Source organism: Notamacropus eugenii, chromosome 2 (assembly GCF_028372415.1).
Source record: "Notamacropus eugenii isolate mMacEug1 chromosome 2, mMacEug1.pri_v2, whole genome shotgun sequence".
Classification (NCBI taxonomy): domain Eukaryota; kingdom Metazoa; phylum Chordata; class Mammalia; order Diprotodontia; family Macropodidae; genus Notamacropus; species Notamacropus eugenii.
In genome coordinates this window covers 148,510,558-148,537,308 of record NC_092873.1, presented here as the reverse complement: position 1 = coordinate 148,537,308, position 26,751 = coordinate 148,510,558, and the positions used below count along the sequence as shown (strand labels likewise).

Genomic DNA, 26,751 nt, shown 5'->3' with positions numbered 1-26,751 from the left:
TAGAATTTTTGCATGAATATTCATTAAGAAAATTGGTCTATAGTTTTCTTTCTCTATTTTGGTTCTTTCAAGGCAATTCTTGAGACTAAAGAACCCTTAAGAAATCCTCACAAAAAAGCAGGAATTTATTCATGAATTCTTAGTCAAGTGGATGAACACCATATAATTCTACTATTCTCATCCCAAATTCTTTATCTCTTACAAGTATTAGTCAGCTATTCACCTTGGCTCATATTAAATGAAGTGTGAGAATAGAATTTATTTTTGTTTAATTAAAATAACTGTTATAATCTAGAAATGTTACAATTTTTAATGCTTCTAAATCCAATATCAAATATCAAGTTGGTGCTCAGCTTTAGATTACTTGTGTATATAAAAATACTTCTTTCTCTCTGTGTTTCTCTGTCACTCTGCTTCTTTTTATGTATTTCTCTTTGTCTCTGACTCTAACCCTTTCTGCCTCTGTTTCTCTCTCTTTCTGTCTCATACATATACATGTATGTAAATAACATATATATGTATATTTATATATTTTCAGATTATATAAATGTGTATACACAAATAGAACAAAGAATACTGGGAGAAAATAGGGCAAACATGAATACACTGCAATAAATACACACAACATACATACAGATACACATACTTAAATGCCAGGGCTGGTGAACCTGCAGCCTCAAGGTCACATGTGGTCCTCTAAGTCCTCAAGTGCAGCCCTTTAACTGAACCTTTGGATCCAAAAGATCCTAGTTGAGGACCTAGAGGGCCACATGTGACCTTGAGACCACAGTTTCCCCATCCCTGGTATATGAGCACACATGCCTATACATACATACATACATACATACATGTGCATGGTATATATGTGTATATATGCATGTATGTCCACATATGTAAACCACATATACAAGCACATATTCTGTTCCAGTAGACAGTGTGTATGCATACACATATATTTGTGGGTGTATTGTTGCTATTGTTTGTGGTGTTTGTCCTTTGTTCTCGAAAAGGACCATGACATCAAGATGATGACATGACTTGCAGTTGACTTTGATTTGAGGGAGGGAGGGCTGTGCAAGGTTATCAACCTCACTTTCTTTTCCTGTGCCATCTGAATCCAGTGGCCTGATATTCATCAGGACAACTGGAGATGGCCCAGGATGCAATGGGAGACCCTGGCCCTTTCAGGCTAACGTCTTACAGCATTGTCACTGAGTGAGATACACCTGTTCAACGAATAGGCCTGTTTTAAGTAGTTGCTCAAGGGATGGCTCCTTTAATCTAAAAAAAAAAAAAGATTAAAGTGGGAGAAGAAGACCCTCAAGGTTCCTGGGTAAAACAGAAACAATTGCTGTTTAGTATCCCTTTCTTTATACATACACATATGCACACATATCCATGCATATGTACAAAAATACACATCCATATAGGTACCAGCATTCATATGTGTATATAGTCTCAGCAGATTCACAATGCTCTAATGTCCAGTTCTTATTCCTGTGTATATAAAGAGAATATATGCTTATATCTTGCATGTGTCAGAAAGAACACACACACACACATAAGTACTATCTTCAAGTGGATTCATATCTGTCTTCTAGTGTGTACACAATACACACATATATGTATATATAAAGATAAACACAATAAATACATACATATAGAACATACATGTACAGATATAGATATAGTTTGGGGTTAAAAATACATACAATTTTGGGATAAAAGAAAACTAAAAGATGATAGACCTAAGTTTTAGTACCATATCTTCACCATCTCTAGGATCTTAATCTCTATTTTTCAGTTTCATCCTTGGTAAAATGGGGATAATGAGAGCTACCCCTATCTATCTCCAAAGAAGATATAATAGTCTATGAAGAAGATGAATGATCTAAGAATTTACAGTAGCTCCCTGAAGAGAACTACCTAAATTTAAGGTAGTATTTTATTAAGCTGGCAGTGATGGGGTACAGACTATTGTCTTCCTTGAATTCTCCTTGAATATTCTCATTTGATCTGGCAGTCTCTGAACTTTTCCTTATCTCTGTGCCTAGGTCTCTGTTGCACTCCCTACCCTTGATCCCATCAAAACCCCATTCTCCAGGTTGCTGACCATTTCCATCAAGATCCTCCATAGATTGGATTTGTATTCACCCAAGCGTACTGAGTCATTCCCATCAAGACTTCTGGACTTTTCAGGTTGACCACCCCTATCAAGACCATCCCTGGGGCCCCAGACTACTTGGTGGCACCTGGATTCTTCCCTCAGTCTTTTTCTGTATTTAAGTTCCATCTTACCTCCATGAAGGTGCTCAGATTCAATCCAGCTCAGACTCTGTCTAGCTGAGATTCTATCTGGCCTGCTTGTTAATACAAGTATTACAATTGCTTAGGTTCCTTAAGAGTCAACCCAGTATGATGAAATCTTTAATAAACTTTGTTTTTCTTTGGCTTTCAGAAGGCCTGTGTCGAATTCATTTGAGCAGGACCCAGCATGTTGATATTTCAGGGTCCTCAGCACCCTGAACCTCAACAGTAGCTTATTATTTTTCTCTTGAAGATAGGCTCTCAAAAAGCTTATGCTCTAATTCCATTCCCAGTAATTTCACATTAGATTTTCTTATATGTCTAGAAACTAATGTTTACACCCTCTTTTACCAATTTGGACAACAGAAGTGCTAATCAAGTTGTCTGACACTATTCTCCATCTGTTCTCCTTGAGACAATTCCAGGCTTCAACATAGAATACCAGAGGTGTTTGCTGTAGCTTTTCCAATACCAGAGGTTTTTGTTGTAGTTTTTCCTTTACTAATTGATTCAGTGGCAATGATTTAGCAACTGTGTTTTTGCTTTTCTTTGTATTCCTAGCTTTTAAAAACAGAGTGCTTGACACATTTAATTAATCCCCTCTCCTGTCCTCCCCTGTCCTTTCCTCTCTCCCTCCTACTTTGAAGCTTTCTCCCTTCCTCTGTTCCTTCCTCCCTTTCCTGTTCTTCCCTCCCCCCTCACCTCTAGTTTGAATTCCAATTCTACAACTTACTATCTGAAAGACATGGGGCTACTCACTTCTCAGAGTGCAATTTTCTCTTCTGGAGCAGTAAGTTGCGTTAGATGGCCTTAGAGGCTCTTTCTAGCACTGAAGCCAATCCCATGATAAGACAAATAGAAGCTGCAGTGATAGGCTTTTTGGTTCTGTTATTTTGTTTTTTACATTCCAGAGGAAAGGTCTGGACTGGAAGATTTTTACTAGCTATAATGTACCATTCTAGGTTCTTTCCACTCTTCTAGATGAAAGACGCAGGATGTAAATGGCAAGCTATTTCTTTATGGGGAATGTATGTGATTGAGCATTTTAAAGTGTCCCTCATAACAAAAGATTCCCCTTTTTGCAAGAGGCAGAGGGTATATCAAGTCATTTCAGTAAGCAATTAGAAAAAATTTCCATGTTTTCAATCCTCTCTTCACAGAATATAACTTTGCTTTTTTGGTTTGTTTTTGTTTTGAGACATTATGACATGATAAACAAATGAGATATTTTCTTCTCTTATAAAGTCTTTAATCTTATTGCTACACATTCCTGAAATGATTACTCATTCAAGAAACTGTACTATTAGCTAAATCTTTAAAGTAAAGAAGAGTGATGAGTTAACAAACATCCACAGAGCAAGTCTGTCTAAGTGAAAACCTTTTTGTTGTTCAATTCAAACATATATTAAGCACTTCCTGTATGAAGAGCAGTGTGCTAAGCACTGGGGGGGGAAAGACAGAAAGTTAAGTACAGACATGATCTTGTCCTCATGAAGCTCATAGCCCAGTATGGGTAGGACAATCCAAATAATTATAATGTAAAATACAAATAGTATCAGGAACCTCCAGACCAGTCTTCTCTATTACCAAACATCTTTTTTTTTTAACAGCTCTTCCTACCACCACCCCTTACCACAGAATTAACACCATCCTTTAAATGACATGCTACTGGCCAGTGTTTAGTCAGGATTAAGGAGTCCTCTACAGGATTACCTAAGAAAAGGAGACACTGCAATTAAGATAATCTATTTTGAAGAAGACAAATTCACTACAGATTTTTCTGAATGTGAGTATGACTAAGCCCTATTAATTAGGAATAGATTATAAATCTTATAGTTGTTTTGTATCTTGATTCCACAACTATAATTTGCCTGGGCATGTAGGCAGTCAATAAGGAACTGATTTTAACAGCAGTACTAGCAGTCAGGGTCTCAAAAATATCTCCACTGGGGCTTTCTCAATGTCAAAAGATTTAGAGATAGGATTTGTTAATTATAACACAGCTGGCTGAACCACATTTAAATCTGATTTATATTATTAGATCAACATTATATGTTTAGCCACATCTTCAAGCATCAATTAGCATCTCCTAAATGGAAAAAGTTTCATTTTTGGTGGGTTTAATCAAAACTTTCCCCTTCTCCAAACATCAAATATAAGACCAAGGAATGACTGCTTCAATGTTTTCATTGGGTTTTATTCTGAAAACAAAACAACCAACCAAAAGATGTAATTTAGAACTGAATCAGTTAACCTCTTCTCTTCTTATCTCCTCCCTGTTAAAATGCTCATATCTCTTAATGGCCAACATCCTTTTAGACCCTAATGTAGTCAGACTCAATACATTAGGTGCAAGATATGAGATGATGAATTATTTTGAATTTGATGAATCTGACATGTTTATAAGGACAAGAAGTTGAAGATATTTAATGGGAGTTGGTGATGCCAAGACAATAGTTTAGAAAACAGACTGGGACTAGATATGCAAACCTGGGAATCATTTGTAGAAAGATGATATTTGATAGGGAGTTGATGAGATTACTAAGAGAGGGAGTGCAAAGAGAAAAGAAATGGCTTAGGACACAGAACTAGATACCATCTATAAGCAGAGAAGGGTATAAGGATGGTGGCTGTACAGAGGAAACTGAGAAGGGGCAGCCAAGTACATAAGAGAACTAGCAAACAACAGCATCATGAAAACCCAAACATGAGAATGCTTACTATGTGATGGATGCTGCAAAATGCTCATAAATTAAAAACTCTGTAAAACTCAACACTGGAATCATTGTGGATGTTTTTATTCTCTCATTTTGTCCAAAACATTACATTGGGTATAGTCATTTAATGATGAATGATGATTGAGAATATAACCAGGATAATTCAGGGCTACACGCATTTTAAAAAATCCTATTTGGTTTGTAAAAAGTTTCCAAAAACACACATACATTTGAACCTGGGTTCTCTTCACTCTTCTAACAACATTTTGGCTTTGTCTACATTTGTACTAGCAACATTTGCTGAAAGGTGAAATAGTCAACATTTGTTTATAAACGTAGTACTAAGCAATCTAGATGGACTGATTCCCATCCTACTACCTTCTTCTACTACTCAATTATTTGGTTTATATAGGCTATACAGAATAGTTTCTGTGTCCACAGTGCTCATCTTTAGCGAGTTTTATATGATTAGTTTATAAATCTTTGGACACCACTTTTAACTCCCTAGAAAAATAACTGTTAAGGGAGACAGTGAAAGGAAGAAGACTCAAAGCTGCAGACCTACTAGAATGCTGGCAGAAGGGGCAGTTAGCCATTTGGTTAGAGCTGACAAAAATTAGAACTCAGCTGAATCCACGTTGATAAGCAAAAAAAGTACATGTCATAGTAGATGACTGAAAACTAGGATAAGAAAGTATAATAAAGATGGGAGTTGTTGGGGAAGAAGAGCAGGATGAATTAGCTTCTATTCCCCTGGGGCATATACCCAAGGTTATTCTCAGATTTTGTTTATCCTCACCTATGCTAATCCCATCATGATTTTATTCCCATCTGCTAATTCAACATTACAGCGAATATAAGACTTGTAAGCACTGTCCAAACTGTTCTCTTACTTCTTTAAACATTCTCATTTTGGTTTTAAGTCCCCTATTATGAAATCTATAGACACTTATGCTCCATAATTTATGTGCAGAATTAAATTTATGCATCCTTTTGCAGGTATTGTTTTAGAGTCAACCAGGGAATCCGAGAAAAATCTGTGAGAAGTCTGGGGTTAGTTTTCATCAGTGAGTGCTGGTAGTAATATGACCAACTTGATTATAAGATGAACATTTCTTGAGTACTTTAACTTTATAAAATGTGTCTATCATGTTAACAACATACTTATGAGGTCAGAGCTATTATTTCTACTTAACAGATGAACCAGTGGAGTCTAAATGAAGTTATGACTTGGCCAGGTTGGTGCAGTTATTGATGTCAGAAGCAGTATTTCAATCCCGTTCTTTCTGACTTCAAGGCCATCCCTCCTTCCAGGAAATGCTTTAGTCTTTCAGCTCCTTCCCACCAACTTGGAATGAACTTGGACCAGAGGACTTAATATGGTGTGCTAGAAAGAGTAAAGAACTTGGAATACTGAACTTGAAGTCATGGGTCTATATCAGCAAGGACGCTGGCATACACAGTAGGGCCTGCTGTACGGGTTCTTTGATCTGCTTTTCTAAAAGTAAAGCAACTTTTGAGGGGTTAACAATCTGCTTTAATCAAGAGTATATATGTATATGTGTGTATATATGTATATATATGCATATACATATATACATCATTCACTTAGTTCAGGAGAAAACTCAGTACTCTGAACTTCAGAGAAAATACAAACAAATTACAAGCATAACTTACAGACAGAAACAACAATAGACTTTCAAGTGTCTGACCATAGACAATACATACATCATTATCAGAAAACACCAACATCTGAGTTTTCAAAGCTGGGAAGCTTCTTAAAGCAGCTGCCCAGAGTCCTCACCTCAGAATATATATATGTACATACATACACATACACACACACACACACACACACACACACACACACACACACACACACACACTCTTTTCTGGGATGGAAGGCATGACCCTTGTGACCCAGTGCCTCAGAAATTAACAAAAGGTATGAAAACTATTAATGGGCAGAAAAGATCTTTAACTTTCTCCCTCCCCCTCCCATTAATATTACAAGGTCTCAAAAATCTCTGCTCTTGCATTTTCTACCTGTGACCTTGGGCAACTTGCTTAACCTCTTGCACCCTCAAAATTTTGCCCTTGACAGACTTCAATACACTCTCAAAAACTGTCTCCAGAATATTATGTTCAATTCTAGAGACAATGGTTTAAGAAGGAAATTGATTATCTGAAGGATACCCAGAGGAGGACAACCAGATGGTAAAGGGTTTTGAGCATTTTAGATCAATTAAAGGAACTGGGAATGTTTAGCTTGGAGGAAAGATGACTCACGGGGACAAGATAGCCATTTTTTAATATCTAAAAGGCAATCATGTGGAGAAGGGATTAGACAGCTTCTATTTGTCCTGAAAAAGCACAGCTAGACCTAAGCAGTGGGTAGAAGCCACCAAGAGGCAATTTAATCTTAATGCTGAGAAAAACTTCCTAACAACTGGAACTGTGTAAATGTGTAATGGATTGCCTACAAGTCGGAGCTAAGCTGGACGGTCACTTGCTAGGTATATTAGAGTGGAGATTCCTTTCATGTATGATTTGGATTAAATGGCCCCTCCTTAGGTCCCTTCCAACTCTCAAATTCTGTGATTCTTCTCAGAAATAACGACAACAAGAAAATGTGCAGATTGAGATGTTGAAATTCTTAAACTCCATGAACTTAAATTCATGAATTTAAAACACATGATGTCTGTATTTTGATATTATTGATTACCTTTATAAACCTATGCTTTTATTTATACATTTTAAAACATTCTGAGAAGGGGTCCATAGGATTTACCAGAAAGCCTAAAGGGGCCATGATACAGAAAATGGGATGATACAGAAAAGATTAGGTATCTTTGATCTAGGGAAAAGAAAAGTATTTGTTTATCTGTGCAGAGGTTGTTTCCCCAAGTAAAATGCTTCTTCAGCACAGGGATTCCTTTGTTTTTGTTGTTGTCATTGTTTGCTTTTTATGCCTAGTATAGTACCTGGCACAAATTTTATCCTAATAAGAACCAGTTTAATAGAATTAAATTGATATTCAAAAAAAACAAATCATGTAGTTAAGCAAAAAGGGAAAGGACAGAATAATAATGATGATAATACCTAACATTCATAGTGTACTTTAAAGTTTAAGAAACATTTTATACATAATATTTCATTTAAAATATATCCTTATTCAGTAAAGCCTTTTATGATTTCCATTTTTCAGACTAGGAAACTGAGTTGCAGAGAGGTTAAGTGACTTACAGATGGTCACACAGCTAGTGATAATCAGGAGGACTTGAACTTGGATCTTCCTGATTTTAAATGTAGTTCTCTATTTACTCTTCCACTGAGATGTGATAAGACTGTGGCTGAGCAACTCCCTGAGCCTGATGGTCTTGTACAAACTTCAAAATAAAAACAGGCAAAAATCCTTTGTCCTGCACTGAGACAAATGACCAGAATGTGACTTCTGTGGGCCAATAATAGTTGAGTCTAAAAGGGGTAGGAACTGATAAGAACTTGCCAAACTGCACTGATGAATATTTATTTATTCATTTTGGCCCTTCACTTCTCATATACAAGCTGCAAATTTAAATCCTTAAAGTTGTCTCAATGACTCATTTAATAATGTTGAATCCTGGAAGTTAGTCACAAGAAAGGCCACAAACATTTAACTGAAGTTATATTTGCATGCCAATTAAACAAGGGTACAAGAATGAATAAAAAGAAAACCTTTTTCACATATTATATACTTATTAGAGCCAATTCCTTGTGCCTTATTCTCTAATCTCAGCATGGTGTAGTAGATACAGCAACTGCACACAGGACTTAGGAGATATGGGTTCAAATCATACCTTAGACACATACTGATAGTATGGTTATGAATATATGACTTAACTTTTTTGAATTTGCAAAGGAATGAGATATGGCATGGAGAAGGGTCATCGTTGTTCCTTTTATATAATTTCATCTATATTCTTGCTCAACAGTGACATTTAGGAGGAAAGGGTATTGGTATGAGTGGATTGTAGAGCAGAGTAGAGCATAAACTTCTTAGGAATAATTAGAGTCAAACACTCTCACAACTCACGTTAAACTCTAATCTTCTGGTTATGTTATCAGCAACCAACATCCCTCTTTATCTCCCTCCCATGCATTCCCACCCCACTGTCTTGGTCTTTCTTCCAAATGGCCTACTTTGAGAATCACTTGTATTTAATTAGTATGCCTCAAATAAGGGGTATTTAAAATAGGGTCTAATCTTACTAGAAACAATTTAAATTAGGAAAATATATTTCATTATTCAGACATTATTAAATTATCTAGTGGTTTTTAGAACTTGACATACAGATGTTATCTCCATATACACAGAATTAATATATTCTGATCCTAAAATAATCTAGGACTTGTCATTGACTTATGAAAAATTATTACCTAGGTTTAAAGGAGTAAGTGGGTCTTTATTGCACTGTAAACATCTAATATGGTGGTAGGTACACTAGGGGATCTTTCAGAAATACATGCTGGTAAGACATTTAAACAGTGAAATAAAAGTCAATGGGAGAGTGTCAATGGTAGAATCAACAAATTTAATAATTGTACAATGTAATTCTGGACAGAGATTTTAGAATTTGTCATACATGCTTGAATGGTTTAGTTATATCAGTTATAGAAATATGGTAATATTCTATTTTTAGCAATAAATGAAAAAGAAATGTTTTTCAATATCCCTCTAAAATAAATGCAGCTGCCAACACATTTCAGCACCAAATGCATACTCTGAGTTTTTAAAACTGTGTTTATTACTTGAAATTAAAGACTAAATAGCTGTAAAATATTTTTTAAAAATCACCTTTCATTTGCTCAATGTGTTCATGCTATTATTACATACAATGATTGAGTTGAAATTATGAGGGAAAAACTAAATTACTGCAATGACCTCTTGTCTCAAAACTACTGATAAAAAGAGAAAAACTATAAATTATTTTGTATCTCAATTAGATTGTCTTACATAGACGTCTTGTGAAAGACTTTTCTGTTTATGTGATGTAGGCCTAAATAAACAAATGATTTCACAGAAAAAAAGACAGTAATGATAATATAACTAATACAATCTGAATATTGGTATATTTCCAAGAGGAGGAGGCGAGATGAAGAGTGCACTTACCATAAGTTAGCTTTACAACAGAAGATCAACATGGCTTCCATATTCTATTTCACACAGTTTTTAAGCTAAGTAGTGAAGCCAAATTTTGTTGCAATACTGAGTCTTTAAAAATCATTCTTCTGAAAATCTTCCAAATACACCTTTAATATATTTGAGAAATATGATCAATGGCTAGGGAGGTGAGCTATTTTCAACAGTTCTTATCTGAGCTGAGTTCAAAAAAACACCCACTCTCCATATGTATAAAGTAAACAAAGGGAATTCATCTGAGAGATGGAGAATAGTTTGATCAAGCTGCTCAAGAAACTTCTTGGTTTCCTGTTCTTCAGGGCCTATACCTGGCATGAGAATGTCTTCTGTTCCATTTTGAAGCAGCTGTTCTAGAACCCAGAAGACAGAGAAAATGTTCTCATAGTGTGTCACATCATATCCAGCTTGGACCTACAAATAATAAAGAAAAAAACAATCTTGGTGAAAATACTGTAGTAGCCAAACTTAGAAAACTCCAATACTTTCAGACAAGGAAAATAATATGTTGCTTAACTATCTTCTCTGTACCTCACTGTTTGTTATATGAGAGCAAAAAAGAGGTGAAGACAGTCTCTTGACTCAAGTATGTTATAATTTTAGGGTTCTTCTTTTTCTCTATAATTCATTCTAAGACCCCATTCTCCTCATTTACCATTAGAAAGATGCCTAGAAATTTATTCTCATACTTTTTTTTGGCTGAAAATGACAATGAAGTAATTATAGCCAATTATACCAATGTGAAATAAATAGATGCAACTGAGTTAAGGTTTATTTATATGAGACTGAAGTTGATCTCTGTTCATATCTATGGAAGCCAGGAGTGGCTTGCCTATTCAGGGCTTCCAGTGAAGATTATTATTGAAAACGTAATGCACAAGAAATATTTTACTCTTGCTGATGTTATCTTGCAGTGCTGGCTTGCAAGTGAAATAAGGCCATGTAAGGTCTGCAAAGCAGAAGACTAAAAGCACAAATTCTGGGATCTACTGACATCTGTGTGATGGCAGAAAATGGTTTCATTATCTTTATTTATAAAGAAGGGTCTCCATCACTGAATTCTATCAGCTCTACCAACTGTAATAGCACATAAACAGAATGCTGTTCCCTGCCTCCCCAATAGATCAGAGGAATGTGTACTGCTGAAATAAGAATATACAAAGATATTTTGAATACAAATAGAAATAGACAGCCAAAAACTGCCAGTACCTTCTTTAGTAGATCTGCTATAAGAAAAGTGCTTTCATCACAGCAACAGCATGAGGTTGATGCTGTATTATTATTCTCATCTTACAAATGAGGAAGCTAAAGTTCTCAGTGGTTTTAAATTGCTTCTGGTCACTCACATAACGAGAATTTAAACTGAAATATGGACATTGGTCCCCTTTTGCTAAACCCAGGGCTCTTTCCATTATGCATACTATCAAACACAAAGTTTTAAACTACTAGAAAATAGTAATGAAAGTCTAAACAAAATAAAGTCACTTCCTGACAATGGTCCATAATTTAGACTGTTAATAAGATATGCCAAATAAGGTTACCTTACCGTAAGCTTGTTAAATTTCAGTTTTTAAGATTCTACAAGAAGTAACATGGCATAGTGTTTAGAAATGAATTCAAAGCCAGGGAGAATCCTGTTTCAACTTTTGCTAAAGCCACTTAAGGGTTCTGGGACCTAGGCATGTTCCTCAATCTTTCAGAGCCCCAGGCAACTCCCTTAGTCTGTACATTACAAAGGTGAAAATTTGTACTGCAGAGGAAGTTCCTCACCCTGAGCCCCAGCAACTTTGAAATCCTAGGTCTAGTAAAACACACACACACACACACACACACACACACACACACACAGAAATATGACTAAACAGAAAACACAATAAAATATCCTGAATACCATAACATGTATTTATTTTTACACTTAAAACTTTTATTTATACTTTTTGCTTTGGTCACTTTTATTTCAAAATATATTCTCTCCCCTCCCCAGTTAACTTTCTCTTGGAACAACAGCAAAAACAGCAAAAAGACAAAGAAAAACAAAAGCTGTTCTTCAAAGTTAACATATCAATCAAGTCTGACAATATATGTAATAACCCAAACCCAAAGTTCCTTACTTTTTCAAAGAAAGGCATAAATTACATTTTCTTCATCTCTTTTTTGAGGATATGCTTACTACCACATATTTTTAAGCAACCTTAATCTAACAAATCTCAGAGAGATTTTGTGAACCTATTTCTAATTCTCGGTTCAGAAAGTAAAAGAAATATGCTTATGTTTAAAATAAATCAGATAACAGGCCAATCCAACATTTCATTCAACTTGAAAGTAAGACTTTGGCACTGATATTTTTGTTTCCTACAGAATATTACTGTAGAAAAAAATTCTAGAGGAAATCATGTTCATTTTCATACTTACTATGGTTTAGTATAACTTTTTATTATTTATGTTCCATGATCTAGATTGTCAGGACTGGTGAAATTTGCTCTGGGTCAAATATTCTGAAGCATATGTGATCTGGTCATTATAAGTATTATTTCTGTAGGGAACAGTCCATCTAGCTTGGCTCATCTTGTATGATTCTTGTTCCTGTCCTTTCAAAAGTTAATCAAAAGGGATCTACCCAATATTCTAGTTTTCTCATTTTCTCACACAGACAGCTTGGTGATGTAAAGGATACTGAACTTGACGTCTAGCTCTGAAACTTGCTAGTTATGTGACATAGGGCAAGTCACTTAAACCTTAATTTCTTCTGTGAAATGGGGCTAATGGGGAGCAAAGCCAACATGGCAGAGTAGAAGGACAGACCTGCTATAGTTCTCCTCCCCAAACCCATAAAATACCTGTAAAAATGACTAAACAAATTCTAAAGCAGCAGAAGTAACAAAACAACAGAGTGAAAGAGATTTCCAGCCCAAGACAGTCTGAAAAGCCTACAGGAAAGGTCTATCACACCAGATTCAGAGTGGAGCCCAGCCCAGCCTTGGCCATGCAACACAACAGGGATAGGACTGGAGCAGGCATCAGGGTGCAGAAATCCAGGTAACAGCTCCCATTCCTAGATTGCTCAAGCCACCAAAGCCAAAGACAGCGTCAAAGGTCAGTGAGAAAGCTCTCTCACCTGGGTGAGAAGGGAGCAGGGTCCTGCCCCAGCTGCAGCCAGAGGCAGCTGCAGCCTATTATTGTTGGAGCCCTAGGCCTAAAGTCCCTGGGGGAATCAAGAAGCTGATATGAATCTCAGCCCTGAGTGGCAGGCATGGGGTGAGGAACACTGGCCTGGTGGAGCTGGAGGTGGTCATAGAAGGGAACCCTACTCATAGATCCTAGGCAGAGAAGTTTGTGGTCGCTCCCAGACCACAGTGAAAGCCAGGAGAGGAGCAAACCCCTCTCCCTTGATTGTGCCACTTGGAGGAACTGAAAACTTACAGGTCCTGAGAGTATACCCTTCACTTGACAAAGGACTCAAAAATCAAGTAACTGGCTGGGAAAATGCCCCCAAAAGGGAAAAATTAAAGACTATAGAAGGGTACTTCCTTTGGATGAGGAAGAACAAAGCATAACACTAGAAGAAGACATCAAAGTCAAAGCTCCTTCATCCAAAACCTTCAAAATAAATTTGCAATGGTCTCAGGCCATGGAAGAGCTCAAAAAAGATTTTGAAAATCAAGTAAGAGAAGTGCAGGAAAACTGGGAAGAGAAATGAGAGAGATACAAGAAAATCATGAAAAGTGAGTCAACATCTTGCTAAAGGAGATAAAAAAAAACACTGAAGAAAATAACACCTTTAAAAATAGACTAACTCAAATGGCAAAAAAGGTCCAAAAAGCCAATGAGGAGAAGAAGGTTTTAAAAAGCAGAATTAGCAAAATGGAAAAGGAGGTTCAAAAGCTCACTGAAGAAAATAGCTCTTTAAAAATTAGAATGGAGCAGATGGGAGCTAATGACTTTATGAGAAACCAAGAAATCACAAAACAAAACCAAAAGAAGGAAAAAATAGAAGATAATGTGAAATATCTCATTGGAAAAACAACTGACCTGGAAAATAGATCCAGGAGAGACAATTTAAAAATTATGGGACTACCTGAAAGCCATGATCAAAAAAAGAGCCTAGACATCATCTTTCATGAAATTATCAAGGAAAACTGCTCTGATATTCTAGAACCAGAGGGTAAAATAAATATTGAAAGAATCCACTGATCACCTCCTGAAAGAAATCTGAAAAGAAAAACTCCTAGGAATATTATAGCCAGATTCCAGAGTTCCCGAGTCAAGGAGAAAATACTGCAAGCAGGCAGAAAGAAACAATTCAAGTATTGTGGAAATACAAGTAGGACAACACAAGATCTAGAAGCTTCTACATTGGCAGATCAAAGGGCTTGGAATATGATATACCAGAAGTCAAAGGACCTAAGATTAAAACCAAGAATCACCTACCCAGCAAAACTGAGTGTAATACCTCAGGGGAAAAAATGGTAATTCAATGAAATAGAGGACTTTCAAGCATTGTTGATGAAAAGACCAGAGCTGAATAGAAAATTTGGCTTTCAAACACAAGAATCAAGAGAGGCATGAAAAGGTAAACAGGAAAGAGAAATCATAAGGGACTTACTAAAGTTGAACTGTTTACATTCCCACATGGAAAGATAATATTTGTAACTCTTGAGACTTTTCTTAGTATTTGGGTAGTTGGAGGGATTATATACATATAGACAGAGGGCACGTGGAAAGTTGAATAGGAAGGGATGATATCTAAAAAAATAAAATTAAGTGGTGAGAGAGGAATATATTGGGAGGGAAATGGAATGAGGCAAATTATCTCTCATAAAAGAGGCAAGAATAAGTTTTCTTAATGGACGGGAAAAGGGAGGAGGTGAGAGGGAAAAAGTGAAGCTTACTCTCAGCACATTTGGCTTAAGGAGGGAATAACATGCACACTCAATTTGGTATGAAGATCTATATTATACTACAGGAAAGTAGGGGAGAAGGGGAGGAGAAAAGTGGAGTGTGTGTGGGGGTGAAAGAAGGGAGGGCAGATGAGAGGAGGGAGTAATTAGAAGTAAATACTTTTGGGGAAGGACAAGGACAAATGAGAGAATAGAATAAATGGGGGGCAGGATAGGATGGAGGGAGATATAGTTAGTCTTTCACAATATGATTGTTATGGAAGTCTTTTGCATAAGTACACATGTATAGCCTATATTGAATTGCTTGCCTTCACAGTGGGGATGTGTGGGGAGGGAGAAAAGGAGAGCAGTTGGAACTTAAAGATTTAAGAATGAACGTTGAGAATTGTTTTTGCATCCAACTGGGAAATTAGAAATACAGGTAATGGGGTATAGAAATTTATCTTGCCCTATAAGAAAAGAGAGAAGATGGGGATAAGGGAAGGGAGGGGTGAGACAGAAGGGAGGGCATATTGAGGGAAGGAATAATCAGAATGCAAGATGCTATGGGGTGAGGGAGGGGAGAGATAGGGAGAAAATTTGGAACTCAGAATCTTGTATTGCAAACTAAAAATAAATAAATTAAAATAAAAAATAAAATAAAATAAAAATGGGGCTAATAATATGTCCTTCAAAGTATTATTTTGAGGATCAAATGAGATTATATATGTAAAATGCTGGGCAAACTTCAAAGCTTATTATTAATTTTTCTTGACATTATGACGATGTCACTGGATCAGGGCTGTCCTTTGGTTAGTTCTCTTCTGACGCAAGATCGGCAAATCATTTTTTCTGCTCATATATTACAGAGATGACACACATTATTTTGCTTCTTTTCCAGTTTCTTGTTTATAATGTGTTACAGTCTTTTCTCTATCCAGCATGCACCTTCTTTTGCATTTAGGGTGAAAAAATTTCAATTCTTTGAGATTTTAATGTTTCCATGACTAATTGGACACTGTTGAAAAATAGCGTATCAGTAAACCTGGGAACTTCCCTGTTATGGCTTACTTCTGTGAAATGTGTTAGAAGGGTAACTGGTAACTGAGCTAAATCAGATCATCTGGGGACCAAGCTGGAAGGGTCATCAAGGGATGACTGCCAGATTTATCTCTGTGATAGATTTCAAGGACTTGTGTTATTTCATCCATCTGTATCTCTCCTCCACTGATATAGATCCAAAGACTGCTGTGTTTTTAGTCAGTTGTCTTCATGAATTGCTGTGGCTGAAAAATTAACCACACAATGAGATCAACCAGAAGAACCTTTCCAAACTTAGGCCAGTTCTTAGATATTAGACTCATAGATTGCCAGTAGGTCACTAGCTATTAATCACTAAACAAAAACAACAAAATAAAATATTTAGTGTTTAGGAGATTTGGAAAGAGTTACTGAAATTAAGTCCTTGGAACATAATTGAAGTTCTTTGTATGTAACCATTCCTTTTAAGATCATTAAAATATTAAAAATATTATTATAATATTTACGATTAATTGGTATCCTTGGCTGACACTGGGCAAAATTCTCAAGTCGGTGAAGTTTGTGATTGGTGCCTACCTGGCTCTGCCTTGAGTTCTTCCTCTTTTTTTCTATACTCTCCCTTTGCTTCCCAACTCTTGTCAGCATCCAAAGCATTCATCTTTTTTGTCTGGCTGCCAAGAAACCCCAATATGGAATCCTTCCTGGGCTTGTCCTATCATCCTCTTTTTCTCATCCTCTTCTTTCCGTCAAAACATACATGAATACCTGTCCCATATTCTTTTTCCTTAGATTGCTAATCTCTACCAGATAACCTGAAAAATTAATTTATCTAGCTTAGTGTTAACAGCTAAGAGTGGCTACATTTACATTTTAAGAAAGGCATTAACCCTAGGAAGACATGAATGTGGCATTACTTGAGGTACTGGGATGCTTTTTAAATGTCACCTCAGTTCTATTTCCCAGTAGTCCTTGGCACATCTTTTTATTAATGTTACAGCATTCATTATGTTCAGATGGTTCCTGTTGAAGTAGACTCCCCAAATTCTCTGGTCCTTTTAAAAAATACTCCTTTGCTCTATGAACCTACCTTATATCAGTGTGGAATTATTTATCTCTCCATTCATCCTGTGGGCCTAAAATGCCGCCTGAGATGAGCAATCAGTGGATGTGCAGGAGAGGGCTGTTTCAATTTACTATCTGTGAGAACTGCGAAACAATGGTTCTGGGAATGGATGACCTTAGGTTTGCATACTTACTAGACATCTGATTGTTTGCAAAACATTTAATCTCACTGAGTCGAGGTTTCCTAGGCTATAAAATGAAGGTGTCTGGAGTATATCTTTATACTTCCTTCCAACTCTAATTTCTTATTATAAAAATCATGACATAAGGTTTTCAATCTTCTACCTCTTAAGTTTTTTACAAGATAAATACCTTTTTTTAAAATGGTTTGGGTATAATTTTATATAGATGACCTCTCAGTTTCCTTAAACCTATGGACTGTTCTTAGTTGCCTCAGTTATAGATTTAAAAAGGTGGAAAATGATATGAAACCACTTGTATTTCTCTAGCACCAAATAAAAAATAACATCTAAAACCCAAATATAACACAATTTTTTGAAATTTGGTACTTTGCGATTTGTGGTGGAAACATTTTTTAAATTTCAAAATGTAATACTTCTTTAAAGCTCTTCATGTAATGTTATCACTTATTTCACTGCCTCATAAATAACATCCATACTGTTACCCTTAAGCTAGGCATTAAAACCCAGTCAGAAATGACAATGATACCCAAAGTCACAGGATCACAGATTTACACTGGGAGGGGTATTATAGGATATCAGATACAACCTTCTTATTTTACAGATACGTAAATTGATGCACAGAGAAGTTAAGTGATTTACCCAGGGTCACACAACTAGTAAATATCTGATGCAGGATTTATGGGTCTTCTTGACTTCAAGTACAATGCCACAGTGACATGCTATCTTGACTAGGTGCTTACTAAAAAATGCACTTAGTCAGCCAGTGACTAATCTTAACCACATTTATTTCCATATTAAGAAAAATCATGTGCATTTTATTCTACATTAAATATTATGCTTAGAACACATGGTTTTTCCAATGTATGGTTGGAAAAATTTTGAGGTCATAGAAAAAGAAAAACATTACTGATAGAAAAAAGATGGGGTCATACAGTAAGAATGACAAACAAATGATGGACATCTTTTCTGCTCCATTGTTCTTCCTATAATGTCAGGAGAATGCAAGGTAGATGGCCACCACATTGGATGGCTACAATTTATGAGCAAAGAAGATCAGGCAAGGGTCAAGCATGTACAGAAGGGGTATGATCTATATCTTTAGAGGGAATATTCACATCAATGAGATCCTGGATCCACAGGAATACTGGAATAAAGAGGGGAAATCATTTCAGGATCCAGGAACTGAATGACCTGGGTCATTATTTGATTTTGACGTTGGTAAAAGTGTCTAAGTAAGAACTTATAACATATAGCACCTATAGATTTCTTATAAAGGAAAACTCGTTATATTTAAACAAGAGATAAGGTACATGAATGAGAATGTAAAAATAAGCAAAGGGCATGCAGACAGGTAGTAAAATATTTTGAAATAAATGAGTTGCTTTACAAGATGTTTAAACATAATAGGACATTAAAAATTATTGCTGTAAAAGCAAGAACTTGTTGAAGGAAGAAATCAGAATGTTGCACAAAAGAAAAAACAAATCACAGAACACAGTCAAATAGCTTAAGTGCTGAGTGAGAATTTTTCTTATAGGTATACCTCAACATTGACTATCTCAGTGCCTTCTCTTCTGAATTATACTCAACAGAAGCACTAAGAAAACTAATCTTTAAAATAGAGTTCTCAGAAAATGAATCACTCCAATATTTGCAAATAGAAAAGTTTATGAAACAATTGGTATACTTTGTGCCAGGTATCACTATGGTACCAAGGACCTGAGGTGGGCTTTATCTGTACTTGACTATGGATTATACTTTTAGAGTTGAAAGGGCCCTAGTAGTTTAAGACCAATTACTTCACAATGGAAGAAACTGAGTCTCAGTGAGGTTGTGACTTGCCCAAGGTCACAGGCATAGCAAATAGAAACAGATTAGAATTGGAATTGGAGCAATTGGGAAGCTTTCCATCCCCAACTACAGAATGAGGAACTCTTCCTGGTGGTGAGGATGCAATCTGGTCATAATTTGTAGGAGGGACCCTATATTAAAAATATGTACAACTAGAGGCTTCTGATTGATGTTCAAATATGCTCTCTGACCTTCCCTTCCCCAGAACTAGGGGTTCTGTTACAGAAAATGCATGTAGACATGCACTGTGACACTTTATGAAATAAATGTTGGCATTACAAGATGTTTAAATATAATGTTTTTCATAAGTTTTGTTTCCTGAGCCAGGAAGAAATGCCCACTTGGTAGACATTAAAAGGAGTGATTCTGCTTTCATGCTTTCTTTTTCTGTCTGCTGAACGTGACACGACTTGCGACCCTTGGGTTTCACAGAAGAGGAAAAGGTAAACATCATGCATGTCAGTAAGAGTATATGTTGTCTAGGTCAGCTTGACAGTACATATCAAAATGTGTTTCTGTGTTGTGTTTCTTTTCCTGAGTACATGCGACCAGTGATGATGTGAGATGGTCTTTTCAAACCTAGTGACTACCTCAAGAGTTCAGAGTTTCTAGGTTCCTCAGGATAAGCTGACAGCTATGTGAGAAGTCTTCCTTAAACTACTATGATGAGAGGAAGTAGCCATCCTCAGAAGGATGAGCTGTTGATATTAGGCTGGCCAGAAGATATACCATGAATGAACTTCCCAGGCAGCAGATCTGAAGTGAAAGTGAAATGCCTGTTCATGCTTTAAGTATCTGTCATAAGTTATTGGGGGTGGGGGGGGAGAAAGGAAGAGAGAAAAAAATTAGCGAGTGAGGAGAAAGAAAAACACTAGGTATATGTAAAAAAGATGTATCTACTTCCTTGGTGGTGAGAGTAAAATGAGACAATATATGTGACCGAAGAATTAAAGAAATGTTTGGGGCTAATTAGAAATTGCTTAGAAATGAGTTTTGAGCTTGAAGGAAGATGTGTGGAACCAGCTCTAACTCAGGCCAACCTGGTTGTTCAGGCTTGAGAATGTACAGAATGTGACACAGATTAAATAATATTGAACAAAAAATTTTATTTAACAAAAGTATGAAAAGTATATTTAGGAAAGGTATAGCATTGATTCAGGTGGGTACCACTCCCTTCACTTTCACATTTGCTATGGTCATGTGCCAGTTAGATGATTTGTCCAACTGCTTGATTCCTCAAGCACTGGGCTTTTATATTTATGCTACTTGGAATCTAAATTAATAGTTGGAGATTTAGTTCCCTGACCTAATTAATTTTTAAGTATGGTTTCAGTATGCTTTAGACGAACAAAAGCAAGCAAAGAAAACTAGCCAATCCAAATGATATTGGGCTTACTACAGACTCAGAAAATTCTCTTCAAAGATTTGAAGCCTCCAATATTAAAAAAAAAAAAATCCTTCACCAAAGGCTTAAATCACTGTGGTCTTCTGATCAATCTAAATGCACGATGATCTTCCTATTATTCTTGTGGGGTTCATGGAAGGGCTTTTGATTTATAATTGAGACTTAACAGTAAGTGTTAGAATCTGTCAGATAAAGAGTGAGCTGATGCAACAGAAAAGCAGGAGCATCCATCTTGAAGACCCAATGGGAATGATTCTAACAGCAGGCATCTTCTTCACTTTTAAGATGTGAGGAGTACTGAAGAGTGAGAATTAAATAGTGAAAGAATCCTTTCAAAGTTACGTTTTGGTGGCAAATTGATCAATTTGTTCAAATTTATTCTAGAGGAATGCAGATGTATATTTGTTTATACTATCCAAAGTAAAGCATAGCTTTCTATTCTAATAACAATTAATAACAAGAGGTTTTTAAGTTAAAATTAGTCTTAAAGAAGTTTTGCCCTGGGTAAACCTCTGCGGGTACATCTTCTCACACAAAGATCAGGAGATTATATAAATTAGAAATTTTAAAATTCTCAAATATCTTTGAAGATGTAATGACAAATTAGTCAGTCAACAATCATTTATTAAAGTCTTACTGTATGCTAAGCAATATAGAGGAAACATAAAAATATTCCCTACGTTGAAAGACCTTACATCTTAACAAGGGTTGTGTGTATGTATATGTGGGGTGGGAGTGGGGAATGACAATATGAAAATAATTAGTGATTTACAAGGTATATCTACAAAAGATGGGAGGTAATTTCAGAGAGAAAGTCACCTAGGGTAGGGTGTATGAGGACAAGGAAAAGTCTCATGCAGCAGTTGACTTCTGAGTTGGGTCTTGAAGAAAAGAAGAGAAGAAAAGAAAGGAAGCAGCTAAGATAAACTAAGAAACTGAGTTAAGGAGGGAAGGCATTCTAGTCAAAGGGAACAGACATTGCAAAGGAAAGGAGATGGGAGATAGAATATCCTGGGTAAGGGGACCATCAAGTAGTCTAGATTGGCAGGGTCTCAAAGATTATAAACTGAAGTAAAATGTGAGAAGACTGGAGGAAAGTAAGGGGACAGGTTGTGATGAGTTCTGAATGTCAAAGGATTTTGTATTTTATTCTGGATGTAAGAAAGTCACCAGCATTTACTAATAAGGAAATGACAATGTTTACCTCTACATTTAAGTATAGTCACTTCAGCATCTGAGTAGGTGAGTAACTTGGGGAAAGACATGAGGAAGGGAGACCAATTAGAAGGCCCCGGCAATAGTCCAGGGATGGGGTGATGGGGGCTTGTACAGGGGTAGAGGGGTGACTGTGGGAGTAGAGAGAATTGAATGAATATACAAACAAGAGAAGTTGTGAAGGCAGAAACTGTAAGATTGTACAGTGGATTGTATATATGGGGTGAATGAGAATGAGGATCTGAGAATGGTACTGAAATTGTCAGCCTTGAAAACTGGGATGCTAATGACATTCTTGATAATATTATAAAAGCTGGGAAGAGGGGAAGCCTGGAATGAAAGAAAATGAATTATTTTAGACTTGTTGAGTTTGAAATGCATATAGAACATTGTGATGGCAAGCAAAGTAGGGTCTTTTGCTGTTTTTGTTTTAGTATAATCAAGTGCCTTTGATCGAATCTTGCCTTTATCAACCAAGAGTTTTCACTAGGAGTAAACTATAGAAACCAGAGTTTCTTTCACTAGAAACAGTACAGGTATTTGTATTGTTAATTATTTTAATGTGATTAAAGACCTTTGCCACCCATGAATGGGTCTGACCATTAAAGGGAGTTTGATTAGGGAAAATTTGTAGGAAGGCTCACTTTTTGTTAATGAGGCACTGGTTCTCAAGGGTTGGGATGCCCTCTGGCTCTAAAACGGTATAAATATTCTGAGGGTGAGGTTTTACTTTGGAGCTTATGACTGGAAGTGTTCTGTTTGGCCAAATGAGACTCTGGGAAGTTAATAAGAAGCCTCCTGGCTTTGAAAACTCAGATGTTGCTGCCTTCCTCTCTGGTAACTATGGTCAGATAGTTGGACCTGCCTGTTTATTTGTGATATATGTATTGACTATGGGCAGATATCTGGAAGTAATATCTGTTGATCTTTTATTTCTCTGTATTTTCTCTAAAGCTCAGGATGCTGACTTTTCCCCCTGAACTAGGTGAATGATAAATGTGCGTGACTAAAGGAGATTGTTAACCCCTCAAAAGTTGCTTTCCTTTTATAAATGCAGATCTAAGAACTGTAATAACAGGCTCCCCTGTATATGTTGGGCTGCCTACTGATACAAGCATCTAGTTGGAAATATCCAAAAGATAGTTGGTGATGTAGGACTATATTTCAGGAGACTAAGGATGGATCTATAGTGTTCTGGAGAATGCCTGTAAAAGGATGATAATTGAATGAGATGACACCACTGAGAGAGTGTGAGTATACATACACGCATACATACTTTGTTTTGTCTGTTTCTCTTGTTATGATATGAACATTAATTATGAACATCCTCTATTGCATCTTCATCCATATCATGCTTACTCTCCATGAATATCCCCTGAAATGCTCTTCCTAGGTCCTCTTATTTACACATATGCACACGTATATACATGCATGTATTATTTACATAATATGTATAATATACACATGTGTTATGCATATGTACATATACATATGTGTATAAATAATAAGAGGGAGCACTTGAGGGGACATTCATGGACAGTTAGCATGAAATGAATGAAGATTCAGTAGAGATTACTGATTAAAAGTATTCATGTAGATAAAAACAGAAACAAAATCAACATCACACAAGGCTAGAGAGAAGGAATATCTAGGAAAAAAAAGTGCTCTAAAGAGATAAACACTTCAGAAACAAAGAAACTGAGGACCGAAAAAGAGTCTTTCAATTTCCCAATAAAATGAATAGTGGTAACCTTGGAGAGGGCTGTTTCAGACTACTGAGGATTAAGAAGTGGTCAGTACTCTCGAGCTAGTTGTCAGTCCTCTTGAAAGAAGGCTTTATTCTGTATCATCATGGTGTTCTAGGGAGTGGTATTCTTAAATATAGACTTATTAAATATGGAAACACATCTAGGTTAAGTTTTTGGGAAGAGAGAGGAGAAGGAATTATTTAAAGAGGTTTGGAAGAACTCTCAGAAACAAGGAGGGAAAAAAAAAAAAAGACTTGTAGTCCCTCACATCTTTGGGGCTTTAGCTTGGACCCCTTGCGCCCTACCATTTTACAATTCCTATTCAAAATAATAAACTTAAAACACACTCAAACTAAACTCAGGAACAAGGCTAGCTCTGAACATTCTAGAAGGTGTAATTCTTTAGATCACAGGATTTTAGCAAGGCTTTCATTGCATCTTAGTTACCTTAAGCAGGTCTACCATCTGTGCCCCAGAGACCATTAAGTGAAACTAGAAATATACATTTCCATGGAACTAACCTCAACTTTAAAAAGGTCATGAAAACCACTTCAAAAAGAAATTTGTTACTTAGTGGTCAATTCAGTCCAAAAATTCTACTCACATGTTTAGATAAAAACAGTATAAAGGGCTAAGGAGGTTTGGAATGAGGTGGTCAGTAGCCATTTCCAAGTCTGATTTTATTCATTCGCCTCCTTCTGTCACTTCCCCAAACCTCCACCAGGAGAACAAAAATTATAAGGAAAGAGTAAGTCAAGGCAAGTGGCTATTTTGGACAGGGTGCAAAGATTTCACTAATTAAATCACCTTCATCATGTATCTATGGCAAAGCATAAAGGAAAAAAAAAAAGAAATCATAGCTGTGAGACTAAACCACATAGAGTCTGATACCTGAAACAGAGACACACCAGATGGCTATTTCTGAATGAAAATCAAATGCCCAAATAGTCAGTAGGGGGTGGGGAGGCAGTTGAAATCAGCAAGAAATATTTCTCCTTAGAATATTGAAATAAAAATTATTGAAGACACCATCCAAACCTGCCCAGTCAAGCAGAAGAGAGATTTCCTGGAGGAGCATCAATGAATGCCCGGCCAGGCAAAAGCCAGAGGCTGGAAACAAAATTGCCTAGGGGCTGCTCAGCAAGAGCTCAGATAAATTTGCCAAGGAGAGCATGAAGTGCATCTTTATTTTTTTTTTTTAAGAAAGCAACAGATCTGAGTCCATCAGCAACAATGAAGAAAATTGATTATAAATGACCAAGGTTCTCTAATAATTTAGTTTAGAAACGTAAGGCCAAATTTGTTTGGCCTCAGGCGTCGCCCTAATTACATCCCCATGGGCACTGCTGAGTGTTGGATTCCTAGAAATGAAAAGTAGTCAAATTTATCTAATTTTCTTCCTACCCATTAGTGTTCTTTAGTACATACAGTTCATTAGAGCTGCATTATTATCAAACATTGAATGAAACTGTCTAATAGAGGCAAGGGAAAGCATTTTTAAAATCTCTTTACAGGTGATCCACATACAAAATGTTTAAAATAAAATTTTATAAGCTTTTGCGAACTTCTGGATCTCTCTGGTGTTACATGGAATTTAAATTCTTTAAGAAGAATTACTAGATTCAAAAAAGGAAAGAGAAGACTTCATAACTACCAAATAGAGCACTAGACCTTCAGTCAGGAAGACCTAAATTCATATCTAGCCTCCAACAGTAGCTATGTGACTTTTGGCAAGTGACAACCATTATTTGCCTCAAGTTTCCTCAACTGAAAAATAGGTTTAATAATAGTACCTACTCTCCCGGGCTTCTTATGAGGATTGAATGAGATAATATTTCTAAGCATTTTGCAAATCTTAAAGTGCTATATAAATGTTATTTAATGGGTCAGATATTTTAGCTAAGCAGGCACCAGTGTTTAGCAATGCAATAACATGGGAGTAGTACTTCAGAAAAGACCTTCTTCAAGATGGGAGCTAGCAATATGCCATGAACAGATAAAGTAAAGGGTAAACATTGCTAGGAGCTGGGTCCTTCACAATCTGTGATTCAGTTTCTGACTGAATAAATAGTAATTATGACTGGTAAAGCAAGTAAGTTTTACTGAATGACTCAAAAGAGAATGATAGTATTCCTACTTGTAAAGTCAAGCAGCAGCTACAGGAAAAACAACAACAACAAAAAAAACGAATAAAAAAATTTGTGGCAATCTATGAACTAGAATCAAGTAAACACGTAATAATTTCTTACTCGTATTTTATATACCTATAGTTCCACTGATAATTCTCAAAATAAAACTACAAAGTAAAAACAATATGAAAGCAATTTAGAAGATTAATAAATATATACAGCATTTACCAATGCACTGGTTAACACTGATCTATATGGGCCCTTTAAGCTCTAACTTTTCATGATTCATTGAATAGTAAATCTCATTGATTTAAAGAAACAGTTTAACATAAACAATACATCCACATACAACACTGGAATGTCAAATGAATGCCATTAATCCATATTTACCAGAATTTTATAGAAGAGTTCATAAGCTTAATTTCACAAATAATTTTCCTTTAATATTTTTGTCAATGACTTAGTGTAACAGTAAGTACCCCAACATACACAGGGGGGCCTGCTCCTACAGATTCTTAGATCTGCATTCATGAAAGGAAAGGCAACTTTTGAGGGGTTAACAATCACTTTAATCAAGGACATGTATCATTCCTTTAACCAAGCACATATAATATTCACCTAGTTTAGGGAAATCAGCACCCTGAACTTCAAAGAAAATACAGACAAATCAAAGATCAACAGACATGGTTTCCTCTGCCTGAATTCAACAGACAGGTCCAACTGTCTGACCACAGTTACCAGAGAAGGAAGCACCAACATCTGGGTTCTTCAAGCTGAGGGGCTCCTTTAGCAGCTTCCCAGGGTTGTCATCTGGCCAAACAAACACTTCCAGTCAGTAAGCCTCCAAAATAAAACCTCACCCTCAGAGTCTTCATACACTTTTTAGAGCCAGAAGGCATCACATCCCTTGAGAATCAGTGCCTCATTAACAAAAGGCATGGGCCTTCCTACAAATCTTCCCATGTCCAACAATGGGTAGGAAAGATCATCTTTAATCACATTAGTCAGAGGCATTTT

General features: G+C 36.3%; 1 protein-coding gene across 5 annotated transcripts in view; it reads right to left on the bottom strand.

Moving 5' to 3' along the window:
- Positions 1-9,579: 9,579 nt before the first annotated feature.
- Positions 9,580-26,751, bottom strand: part of MEI4 (meiotic double-stranded break formation protein 4) — a 313,130-nt gene continuing 295,958 nt past the window's right edge. For all 5 annotated transcript variants that reach the window (XM_072642650.1, XM_072642649.1, XM_072642653.1 and 2 more), the window contains one exon: positions 9,580-10,617. In XM_072642650.1, the coding sequence (XP_072498751.1) occupies positions 10,348-10,617 (270 nt within the window). In that variant the 3' untranslated portion in view covers positions 9,580-10,347. The remainder of the gene's footprint in view (positions 10,618-26,751) is intronic.